Source organism: Ailuropoda melanoleuca, chromosome 8 (genome assembly GCF_002007445.2).
Source record: "Ailuropoda melanoleuca isolate Jingjing chromosome 8, ASM200744v2, whole genome shotgun sequence".
NCBI lineage: Eukaryota > Metazoa > Chordata > Mammalia > Carnivora > Ursidae > Ailuropoda > Ailuropoda melanoleuca.
The window spans coordinates 128,279,243-128,289,648 of NC_048225.1; the positions used below are offsets into that span (position 1 = coordinate 128,279,243).

General features: G+C 63.6%; 1 protein-coding gene across 10 annotated transcripts; it reads right to left on the reverse strand.

Moving 5' to 3' along the window:
- Positions 1–289: 289 nt before the first annotated feature.
- ADAM15 (ADAM metallopeptidase domain 15) lies at positions 290–9,489 on the reverse strand. Of its 10 annotated transcripts, none has more exons than XM_034667514.1 (22): positions 9,177–9,489; positions 8,479–8,555; positions 8,019–8,097; positions 7,779–7,855; positions 7,491–7,689; positions 6,320–6,385; positions 6,170–6,238; positions 5,924–6,093; positions 5,722–5,806; positions 5,121–5,269; positions 4,855–5,029; positions 4,537–4,629; positions 4,101–4,405; positions 3,823–4,024; positions 3,509–3,586; positions 3,051–3,123; positions 2,739–2,856; positions 2,254–2,323; positions 1,564–1,638; positions 1,080–1,151; positions 701–819; positions 290–605 (listed from the first exon to the last, which is right to left on the reverse strand). In XM_034667514.1, exons 1-22 carry the CDS (start codon positions 9,396–9,398, stop codon positions 563–565), a joined length of 2,616 nt encoding a protein of 871 aa, XP_034523405.1. In that variant the 5' UTR covers positions 9,399–9,489; the 3' UTR covers positions 290–562. The 10 variants fall into 10 exon arrangements, 9 of the variants coding, with proteins under 9 accessions (XP_034523405.1, XP_019658595.2, XP_019658596.2 ...); XM_019803036.2 differs by having other exon boundaries at positions 2,739–2,877; positions 9,177–9,457; XM_019803037.2 differs by having other exon boundaries at positions 1,564–1,635; positions 2,739–2,877; positions 9,177–9,413.
- Between the last annotated feature and the right edge of the window lie 917 nt (positions 9,490–10,406).

Sequence of the window (10,406 nt, forward strand, 5' to 3'; positions counted from 1 at the left end):
CGTGGATAGCCGCCTCTGGGGGCCGCTCAGACTTGGGGGCGAGGCCTTGGCGACTGGGGGTGGCACGGGGTTTTACAAATCCCTGTGATACTGGATTGCGCAGTCGTCCCAGACTGAGCAGAAACCAGCCGCGAGCATCCCTGGGACACGCACGCGGACCCAGTCTGGGTGGGAGTCTTCGCCCGCCCTCGCCGGCCTTCGTCCGAGGCGGCAGCGCCTCCTGGCGGCCAGACCTGGAACCGCAGCAGGGCGACCCGGCCTCCCCTGGGCGGACAAAGTCCAAGGCACGCTCCCCAGACCTCACGTTTATTGCACCAGATCAGGGACAGGCTGTGTGCACCTCCCTCGGCCCAGTCCGGCGCCCAGCCCCTCCCAGCAGCAACTGCGTGGGCGGGTCCCTAGGGTGCTGCTCGTCGGCGCGTGGAGGTGCCCCGGGGTCTTAAGGTGCCTGCTCCGCTGTGTCCAGGCTCTGGCTCCTTCGGTCATCGCGGGGGACTCCAGGGGCCAGTGTGCCTCTTGAAGTCCTAAGTCCGGGCTGCAGGCAGCGGAACCTCAGCAGAGGTCAGAGGTAGAGCGAGGACGCTGCTGGGGGCGGCGGCGCAGGCCTGGGGTGCAGTGAAATCGAGAAAAAAGTCAGAGGTCCCCCTTACCCCAGACCATTGGCGCTGCGCAGGCATCCTCCGCACCCTTTGTCGCCTACCTGGCCGGTACCGCTAGGGGCGGGATTCCATCTCCTGGGCCAGGCAGGTCACCCGAAGGGCGCCGGCCCTGGGGGTTGGCAGGCAGTGGCTTCCTCGGGGGTGGGGGCTTGGCAGGCCCCTGAGAGTGAGAGAGAAAGCAGGAAGCTGGCTTGGGAGGGAATGTCATGTTGCCCACCCCTGTTGCTGGGGAACACCAGCTTGTGGGGCCGGCTCTAGAGGTCACCTTTGTTCCAAACAAACCTGTCACCGTCAAAGGACACCAGGGTGTGTGTCTGCACGCACAGAGGGGGCATCTCACCATGGACACCACTGCCAGGGCTATTAGCACGACAGCCCTGGGTGGGGAGAGGCTGCGCCCTTCTCTCCCCACACTGTTACCTTCGGGTGCCTCACCACCGGGTCAGCGGGCAGAGGGCGGGTGGGGGGATTGGGCCGGTCAGCCAGCTCAGCCTGAACAGAGAGAGGGGCGGCGCTGTGAGAGCACAGCCTGGGCCAAGTGGGCATGCGGTGGTTCTCTCCAGGGGTTCAGTTCGACATGCAAAGTTAGCCAGGGGGCAGGAAAGAATGGGGACATGCGCACCGGGCTTGGACGCCTGCCAGCAGAAGCCTCAGGGGGGAAGGTATGGGTCACAGCGGTGTCCCTGGCCAGCTGCAGTCCTGCCACTGACCACCAGGTGGTGGTAGAAACCAAGGCAGGAGGCTCACCCTTGGCTGAGGCAGGGGCTCTGAGGGTCTGAAGGCCAAGAGGCACTGTGGTCCCCTAATGAAGAGTGCCACTGGCAGGGAGCAGGGGCGAGAACTGCAGTTGGGCGCCAAGCCTCCCACCTGCCCTGGGCCAGGGCGGGACCTGGCCTGGATTTACCTGGAGTCTCTTGGGCACAGGGTCAGGAGGCAGTGGCCTGGAGGGGGGTGCCGGGAAGCCAAGAATACTAGCCTGCTGAGAGAGCCCGAGGAGCAGACAGGCAGGACCGGGTGGGGGGGGGGGGCACAGAGACAGATGTGGGCGGAGAGGGGTTAGTGCCTGGGGAGGACAGCCAGGGCCCCAGGGGCAGTGGGGGACCATGCATGCGGCTCTTCAGTTGCATGCAGAGGGGGTGACAAGTGGTGGAGCAAGCATGCAGACCACCTCCACACACACCCGTCACCAGCTCCAGGGGCTCACGGGGCCCTCGCCAGCCCTTCCACACGTGGTGACCTGGGCCTCGTCAGGTCGTGTCATCTTGAAGGCCATTTCTGAGCACCACCCCCCTTGTCCTCCAGGGGCCCCTGCTGGGAGCACCAGCAGACCCACCTCTCAGAGCCAGCAGCTCGGCCAGCTCAAAGAGCTCAGCAGATCCCCCTCTAGGTGACTGCCCCTCCCCACTCCAGGCTGGACTCTGCTTCTGGGCCTGTAGCCAGGGGAGCGTAGGGGAGGGCTGGCCCTGATTCCTCTGACGGACTCTTGGGCAATGGAAGTCTTTCTGGGTCTAGGGCCTTCAATACCCCCACCCCAGGGCCCACGCTGGATGCCTGGGCAAAGCGGGGCCTCTCTCCTCTGGTATCCATGACTTACCTTGGCCCCTGGCATCAGCAGGACCCTCTGCGGGGGTCCTGGGCGTTCTGGGGGACCAGACTGGGCTGCCCTGAACATGGAGAAAAGCAAGGAGGGAGAGGGCCCAGCCTCAGACCATGCTCTCCACCCACACGCGACCCTTGAGTGGGGCTGACCCTTTGCAGCCCGCTGGAGAGCGGCTCAAGTGTGGCCCAGGCCCAGTCAGAATTGGGGCGGGGGTGCTGGTGAGCCTGAGGGAGGCCTCTACCTCCGTAGCATGGGGCTCCTGGGCAGAGGTGGTCCTGGCTCCCCGGCTGCCCTCCGTGGGTCTGGGTGTGAGGTGAGGAGTTACAGGGCACAGGGAGGGGAGTGAGGTGTGCCTGGGCTGGTCCAAGGGGCCGGGGGTCAGAGCCCGGTGTCGGGCGCTGGAGAGCGAGTGGGGATGGGATGGCAGAGGCGCTCTGCAGCAGAGCCGTTGAGGGAGCTGGGAGCAAGGAGGCCGGTACCTGTACTGGCAGCTGGGTCCCTTGAGCTGACAGAGCCGTTGACGCAGGCGGGCACGGTGCCAGTAGCTGGCCCCCAGCAGCATCAGGACCACCACCAACAGGAGGCCGAGGGGCAGCCCTGTGGTCAGGGAGCTGGTTGCTGTGGGGTGAAGGCGGCTTTGAAAGTGGACAGGGCTAAGAATCCGATACCCAGGAAGGGGTGGAGGGCGGGGTGGAGGTGAAATGAACAGGAAGGGGTCTGAGAAAGGGGGGGCGGTAAAGGGTAAGCCAACCGTGGCCCTCCCAGCTGCCCCTGCCCGCCGCCCCCGCTACCTCTGACGCGGTGGGTGCAGTCAGGGGGCGCCCAGCCCTCCTCACAGTGGCAATGTCCTGTGCTGTCGCAGACCTAGGGGTACAGGTTGAGTGATGAGGGGCCCGACACTCTGGGGCCGCATTTCCCTGTCCCCAACTTTTCAGGTTCTCCCATGTCCACAGTTGGAAGGTATGCCGGGGATGACGGGGTGGAGAGAGGGAGCCTGTGTCCCTGCCCGAGGAAATGAAATCGAACCAGCCCTGAGCGCCTTCTCCATGCCGAGCGCTGTGCCAGACCCTCTGACACTCATCTCCTGGACCCCAGGGTGCCCACTGGGTCGCTGAGGAAACTGAGCTCAGAGTGGTTAATAATCTGCCTCCGGTTCCCCGGCTAGCAAGGAGTGGAGCGAGGGTTAGGTGTGTGTGTCCACCTCCCCGGGGGCTCCCTGCCCCCTTCCGTGTCTGCCACGCCTGCTCACCCCGTGCCCGTGGCACTTGCTTCGACATTCCTGGGCTCGCAGGACATCCGTGGGCTGACACTGGCGGTCAATGCACACCTGCCCGAGGGGAAGAACCAAGGTCACAGCCTCACAAAGCATCATTGGCCCTGGGAGGCCACGACCCTGCTCTTACACACGGAGAAACTAGGGCTCGCAGGATGACAGGATGCAGCTCTGTTGGAAGCACGCATCGGACCCCCCGAGAGTCTGTACCTACACTGGGGGACACTGAGGCCTGCGCACTGCTTGTCCAGACAGCCCTCCCTCTGGTCTTGCCAGCTGGGACTGCTCACCAGGTCAGGACCACAGGCTGTGCCAGGCAGAGTCAGGAGGGGCTGGGCCACATCGTCGCCCAGGTCCAGGTGGACCCAGCTACAATTCAGCCTCAGCTGGGTCCCGTTGGCTTCTAGCATCTCCCAGCGCAGATCCCGGGCTGAGCCCAGCAGAGGCTGGGCCTGCCCCCCCTGGCACTGGAGCTGCCCGCAAATGGCATCTCTGAGGTAAGGGAGAAGGTGCAGGGTCAGGCCAAGGCTCCCGCAAAGCCAGAGGAGAATCCAGGTCCCTCACTTACCTAGGGGCACAGGACACGTAGCTGCCGTTAGGGTTGCGCCCACAGCTCCCAAAGGCATCCCCTCGAGTATTGGCAGCAAGGAGGCAAAGCGGTGAGGCGGGCTGGGCCCCGGGCCCCCAGAGAGCCTGGCACTGCTGGGCATAGGAAGCACAACGGCCTTGCACGCACACAGCCTGGCCCCCGGCACACGGCTCGCCGTCTCCCAGGCTGACGTCGGGAGGGCACTGGGGGCTGTCTCCTGAGCAGAACTCGGGTAAGTCACAGTCCCCTCTGGAAGGACGGCACTGCCAGCTGGCCGGGCGCAGCTGTGGGGGCAAGCGAGCATCAGTGTGGGTGCTAGGCAGGTCCAGCCAGGGCCCTGGGAGCTGGAATGACCTTTCCACCCTGACCCCTGGCAGGTGAGCTGTGGGTGGCTGGCTGGTCCATCTGCGTGCACCTGGCAATTCTGACAGCAGAGCCCGTCGGACGCGCACTGGGCACCGGGCCTCAGCTGGCAGGTGAAGTAGTCACAACAGGGGTCGGTGCAGTCCTGAGGGCGGAGGGACCAGGCATCAGAGCAGGCGAAGCCTGAGAGCCCACCCCTATCCTTGCACTTGGGGACGCACACACCAAGTAAAAGCTGGAGCCACACATTTCATGCGCTGTCCCCGCGGACAAGAGGGACAAGAGGGGCTCTGGGGGGGCTCGGGAGGGGCAGTGAGCCAGGGTGACCGCCCAGAAGTGGGTGGGGCCAGGCTTCGGGAGCGGGGCTCACATCCGGGAAGCCACAGTCACACTGCTCGCCGGGCTCCACGAACGTATTCCCGCAGACAGTGGCCAGCGAGGGCAGGCTGGGCAGCCGTTCAAAGAGGCAGCTGCCCATCCCTTCCAGAAGGGCCTTCTCCAGGGCTTGCTGGCTGCAGTTGCTGAAGTTCAGGCCTGGCAGGAAGCTGGGGATGGGGGCAAGAAAGGTTGGGGCTGCGGGCGGCCTCCGGCCCTGCTGCCCCCCCCCACCCCCACCCCTACCCCGCAGCGACTCACTCTGTGGAAGCTTCCATGATGCAGCTCTTGGCGGGGGCCGGCCCTGGGCAGGGGCAGCTGTTCCCAGGCAAGTCGTGGGCCAGGCCCAGGCTGTGGCCCAGCTCGTGTGCTATGGAGGATGCAAGTCCCAGGACGCTGGTGGAGTGGTCCTGGCATTGGGGAGGGGACACCCCAGCTCCAGCAGCAGCCTGGCTGCCCCCGCTCTCTCCTCATCTGACCTCCTGGGCACTCAGCACCGCCTCCCTCCTTACTTGCTTCTGAAGTAGGAGGAGAGCTCAGGCCTGGGTGGCGGGAAACCAGGGAGCTCGCTCAGCTCTGTTCCCCTCCTGTACTGTGTGGCCCTGGGCACTCACCTCTCTTCTTTGGGCTGCAGTCCCCCTCTTGTCCCCTGAGAAGTGGGAAGCCCTCATGGGTGAAGACCGGTAAAGCGGGGAGCTGGCCCCAGGAGAGGGTCCCACGACAGCAGAGGCCACGTCATACAGCCCAGCCCCCATGCCCACAGCTTTGGGGTTGGTGACTTTGTAGGGGTTTCAGTGAATCAGCGGCCCTCCCGTTGGGAGGACCGGAATTGGGAATAGGGAGGAGACCTGAAGGAGCTCACCATGTTCACGCCTCCCGAGAAGTCGGGAGAACAGATGGAGTTCTGAATGGCCATGCCCACCGTGGGCCCAGAGAATGAAGTGGCGCTGTGGGATTGTGAGGTCAAAGGTCAGGCCCAACGCTGAGGGGGCCAGAGCTTCAGGGCCTCAGCTAGGGAGTGGGGTGTGACCCTGGCCAGGCCAGGGCAGAGCGCGGGGGCTTACGTCACCAGCTGGGCACTGTCGTGGGGCAGTCGAGGCAGCAGATCCCTCCGCCGCCAGCGGAGGAACTTGTCTAGCGTGAGACCTGGGTCCTGGCTGACCTCCACCAGGTCGCGCTGGGTCCAGGCCTCCAGGCCCACGAGTACCACCCGCACATTCAGCGGCCGGAAGAACTGCAAGAGTGGGGGCTCAGGAGAGGCGCCCCTGTGGCCGGAGGGCTGCCAGCGCGCTGCCCCGCCCGGCACTCACAGCGTCCAGGAGGAAGGTCACTCTCAGCATGCGGTTCAGTAGGTGCTGGGAGTCTGGGTACCTCTGGACCTGTGGGCCAGAGAAGTGAGCGGGAGAGGTGGCAGGGCAGGTGTGGGTCAGGGGAGGAGCGGCAGGGGCCAGCAAGCTCACCTCTGAATGATCGGCCACAATCACCAGCTCAATAGTCTTGGTCTCTGTCACCACGTCCCGCCTCCGCTGTGGGCAAGGAGGACCCTCGGGCTCACCACTGCTCACGGCCAGCAGCCACACAGGGCTGCCGGACCGCGTCCACTCCCACCCTGGGTGGCCAAGCGGAGGAGAGCAAAGAGCCCATTTTACAGATGAACCACTGAGAGCCTGAGACGCCAGGGACGTGCCCGAGGTGGACCCAGAAGTAGGTCATGCAGCTGGGACTATGACCCTGCTTTCCTGGCTCCAAATTCAGTGCCTTTTCCGAATGAAAAAGAAAAGAATAGGGGCACCTGACTGGCTCAGTTGGTAAAGTGTGTGACTCTTGGTCTTGGCGTCGTGAGTTCAAGCCCCACATGGCTATTGAGATTACTCAAAGATAAATAAATAAACTTTTAAAAATAAATAAAAAAATAATTGCCGACACCATCATATACTTATCACCCCCAGGCACGGTTCTAAGCACTGTACGTGCAGATAGATAGATTCCATTAATCTCCCCAAGAACTCTGAAAGGTAAGTAGTTTTATTATCCCTGTTGGGGTTTTTTTTAAGATTTTTTTTTATTTATTTGAGACAGACAGAAACAGTGAGCGAGCACAAGCAGGAGGAGGGGCAGAGGGAGAGGGAGAAGCAAGCTCCCCGCTGAGCAGGGAGCCTGACGCCGGGCTCGATCCCAGGACTCTGAGATCATGACCTGAGCCGAAGGCAGACGCTTCACTGACTGAGCCCCCCAGGTGCCCCTATTATTCCCATTTTATAAATTAAGAGATCGGACGCATGCTGCTTTATGACTGGTAACTGTATTATCTGTAGCCAAGTGAGGGCTCTCTGCGCTCGGGATCTTAGGACAGGTGTGCAGTTTGGGTCAAGTACCTGACCTGAATCCTGGATTACCATTCACTAGTCGCAGGACTCTGGGCAAGTCACTAACCTCTCTGAGCTGGTTTTCTCACTGAAATGGAGCTACTGACAGCACATACCCCACCCCAGGGTTGCTGGGAGAGGAAAGGAGATTATGTTCACACAGTGGGGTGGACAGTTGCTCCTTAGAAGGTTCTGGGAACACAGGGCTCTGAGGGTGTGGGGCCTGGCCCTCGGGAACAACAGAAGCCCGGCTGTTCATCCTCACCCGATGAGAGGGGCTGTGGCGCTGGCCCTGGGGCCGCTCCAGGTGAGCCTGAGTGCGCAGAGATGTATGCCAGCTCAGGGCACAAGTGTGGCCTGGCAGGAAGAGGTCTTGGATCCGGGAGATATTCGGGGGAGCCTGAAGGTCCTCAGGCCCCAGGTCTAAGGTGTAGCTTCTCTCTGGGGACAGGATCACCACACCCCTGGGAAGATCCAGTACGTCAGAAAGCCTCTGAGCTCCAGGCTCATGCCCCCTCACTGTCCCCACCCCCACAGGATGCGCCCGCTGTACCTGAGCCCCGAGCAGGTGCAGACGGAGACCCAGGAGCCGGCGTGGCCCTGCACCGCTCCCTGGTAGCAGCAGTTCTCCTAGCAGAGAAACAGCAGTGCTACCTTGAAGGCCAGGCTGGAGACCAGGAGGCTAGCCTGCTGGTGAAGATATGCTGTGTCCCCCCACATCCTGTAGGGATGGCACCCTCCAGGGGGCCCCACCCCTTCTTCCCTCAGGCCAGAAACAGGGCACGAGACTCACCAGAGTGTGTCCGACACTGACCACACGGGTGCCGTCAGGCTGGTACCACATCAGGCTCGGGCGGCCTGGGACTAGCTCCCTGGGAAGAAAGAGCAAGGCGGTGACCGTTGCCTCCCTGGGGGGGGGCAGGTGTGCAGTAATGGCCTGAGGCCTGGAGGTGGTTGGGGGAGCTGGGGGCCAGGCTCCCCCAGAGGCAGCAGAGTGTAGTAGTTGGGTCCCGAACTCTGCCAGGCTATCTGGGTTCTAATCTGGTTTTCACCACATCCTAGCTGTGTGACCTCAGGCCAGTTATTTAGCCTCTCTGTGCCTGGACTTCTTCATGTAGGAAGCAAGAACAGTGACACGGAGTAGTACGTGCCTACAGGCCGCTCGGAGGACAGCAGACGGTCAAGAGCTGGTCTGCACCGTACGGCCGTTGGCCACGTTACTGCACCGCTCACGTGAGCGCTAGCGTCCTCACCTGTTCCGTAGCAGCTCCAGAACATGACTCTCGCCATCCAGTTCCAGCTGGATCTGCCAGGCCCCGGGCAGCTTGGTCTGTGGGCAGCGGAGGGCATGTCACCTCCCGGCCCTGCCCGAAGCTCCTATCCTCTCTAACCAGAAAGCCTCAGGCCCTTCGGAGAGCACCAACGATTAGATCACTGGTGGGGGTGGGGGGGTCCCAAGGGAGGGGCCAGGAAGCCCTGCCCGGCCTGGGGCATTGTTCTGGGGGGTTGTGTGAGGAGGTCAAGGAAGGTATCTGAGCCGCCCCTTCTCGGCTTCCTGCCCGGAGAGGAAGCATCATGGAAGACCCAGCACGGGCCCCAGCCCTTCCTCTGACTCAGCTTTGGAATTGGGGACGGGGGGATGTTTGGTGAGGCCCTGACCTTCTCCAAGCCCCCCTCCCCCGGAGAAAACTGACAGAAGCTGACCAAGAAAGCAAGTCTGGACTCAGGATTTCCCCAGTGGAGATGGACGGTTGGGTGGGGTGGAGGCCAGCAGATGTGGGAGCAGATGCTGAGGGCGTAAGTGAAGCCAGGTGCTGGGGGGTGGCAGGAGGGGCAGCCAGCCCCGGGATGGCCACGCTGCACAGGCGTCCACTCACCTGCTCCTCACCCCACTTAGCTCTGTGGGGTGGCAGGGGTGTACTTCTTCACTTGAGGGGAGAGAGACGCTCACCTGAAACACCTCTGCGAGGCTGAGTATGGGGATGTCCTGAAGGATCTGGGGCTCCGAGGGTCCACCCCGGGCCCTCTCTGGCCTCGCCCACTCCTCCTCAGTGCCACCTGCAGGGCCCCCAGAACGCCCCCGAAAGAGTGCTGAGAGAGCCGGCAGGAGCGCGGGGCACAGCTGGTACTCACTGGGCACCCCAGCCCTCCTCTGCTTGAAGGACTTCTGCATTGCATGCTGGGACTTAAAGGAGAATCCCGAAGGGGAAGGGAAGGGTCTTCTCTGCGGCTCCCAGCTTTCATCCCAGCACCCCACCTTGTATGTCCTGCCTGCGACCCCTCCCTGAGCCCCCCAGGCCAATGCCAGGTTCTCACCGGGAGCCCCCTTTCCTACTCCCTCGCAATCATCCCCCTAGGAACGCAGGCCCCCTCTCAGGCCTGGGCGAAGCCTTGTGGCCCGGTGCCCACTCGCCCTCCCCTGTCCTCACAGCGGAGCTGCCGGGAACGCCCATTTCTGGGTGCGCAGTGCAAACACCCCTCCCTAAACACCCCTCGTACCCAGTCAGGCACACCCGCTCGCCACAGCCCAGCTTCCTCCCTGAGCACCCCCGTCCCCACAATGGCCCTCTCTCCTCGGCCAGCCCACCCGCGCCTGCCCTGCCGGCCCCTGGCCCGATACAGCAGCGGGAAGTGAAAGTTCCGAGGAGGACTTGGTGTCAGCCTCTTTCCTGGCCAATTCTCCCCTCCCCGGGCTCCTCCCGCGCTCCCTCCCGCTCGCTCCGCCGGGTTTATGATGGCATCAGCATCAGGGTGAGGGGTGCGTTGGCCGCTCAGGCCTGGGATGGGGGCCCAAGAAGAATGCCCTCCGCCAGACCCTACGGGCCGTGACCACTCGGCGCTCTGGCACCGGGTGGACGGTCAGCTAGGCCCCAGAGAAGCGAAGACGTCAGTCCTGGGGAGCTGAGACCCTGTCCCACCATCCTGAGGGGGCGCTGCGCCAGGGCCTTCGGTGCCCGGCGCCCGAGCCTGGAAGTATCCGCGGGGACGGAGCAGAGGATGACCGCGCGGGGGGGGGGGCGGCATCCCCCTCCTTCTCGCTCCACTCCATCGCCCAGGCGTCGGGCCCTCAGGCCAGGACAGTTAACCAGGGCGGGCTGCGCTCTGGTTGGGGGTCTCCCCGAGTCTCCAGCCGACTGCAGTGCCTCCTGACTTCCCTGCGCCTCCTCCCGGTCCATCCCCC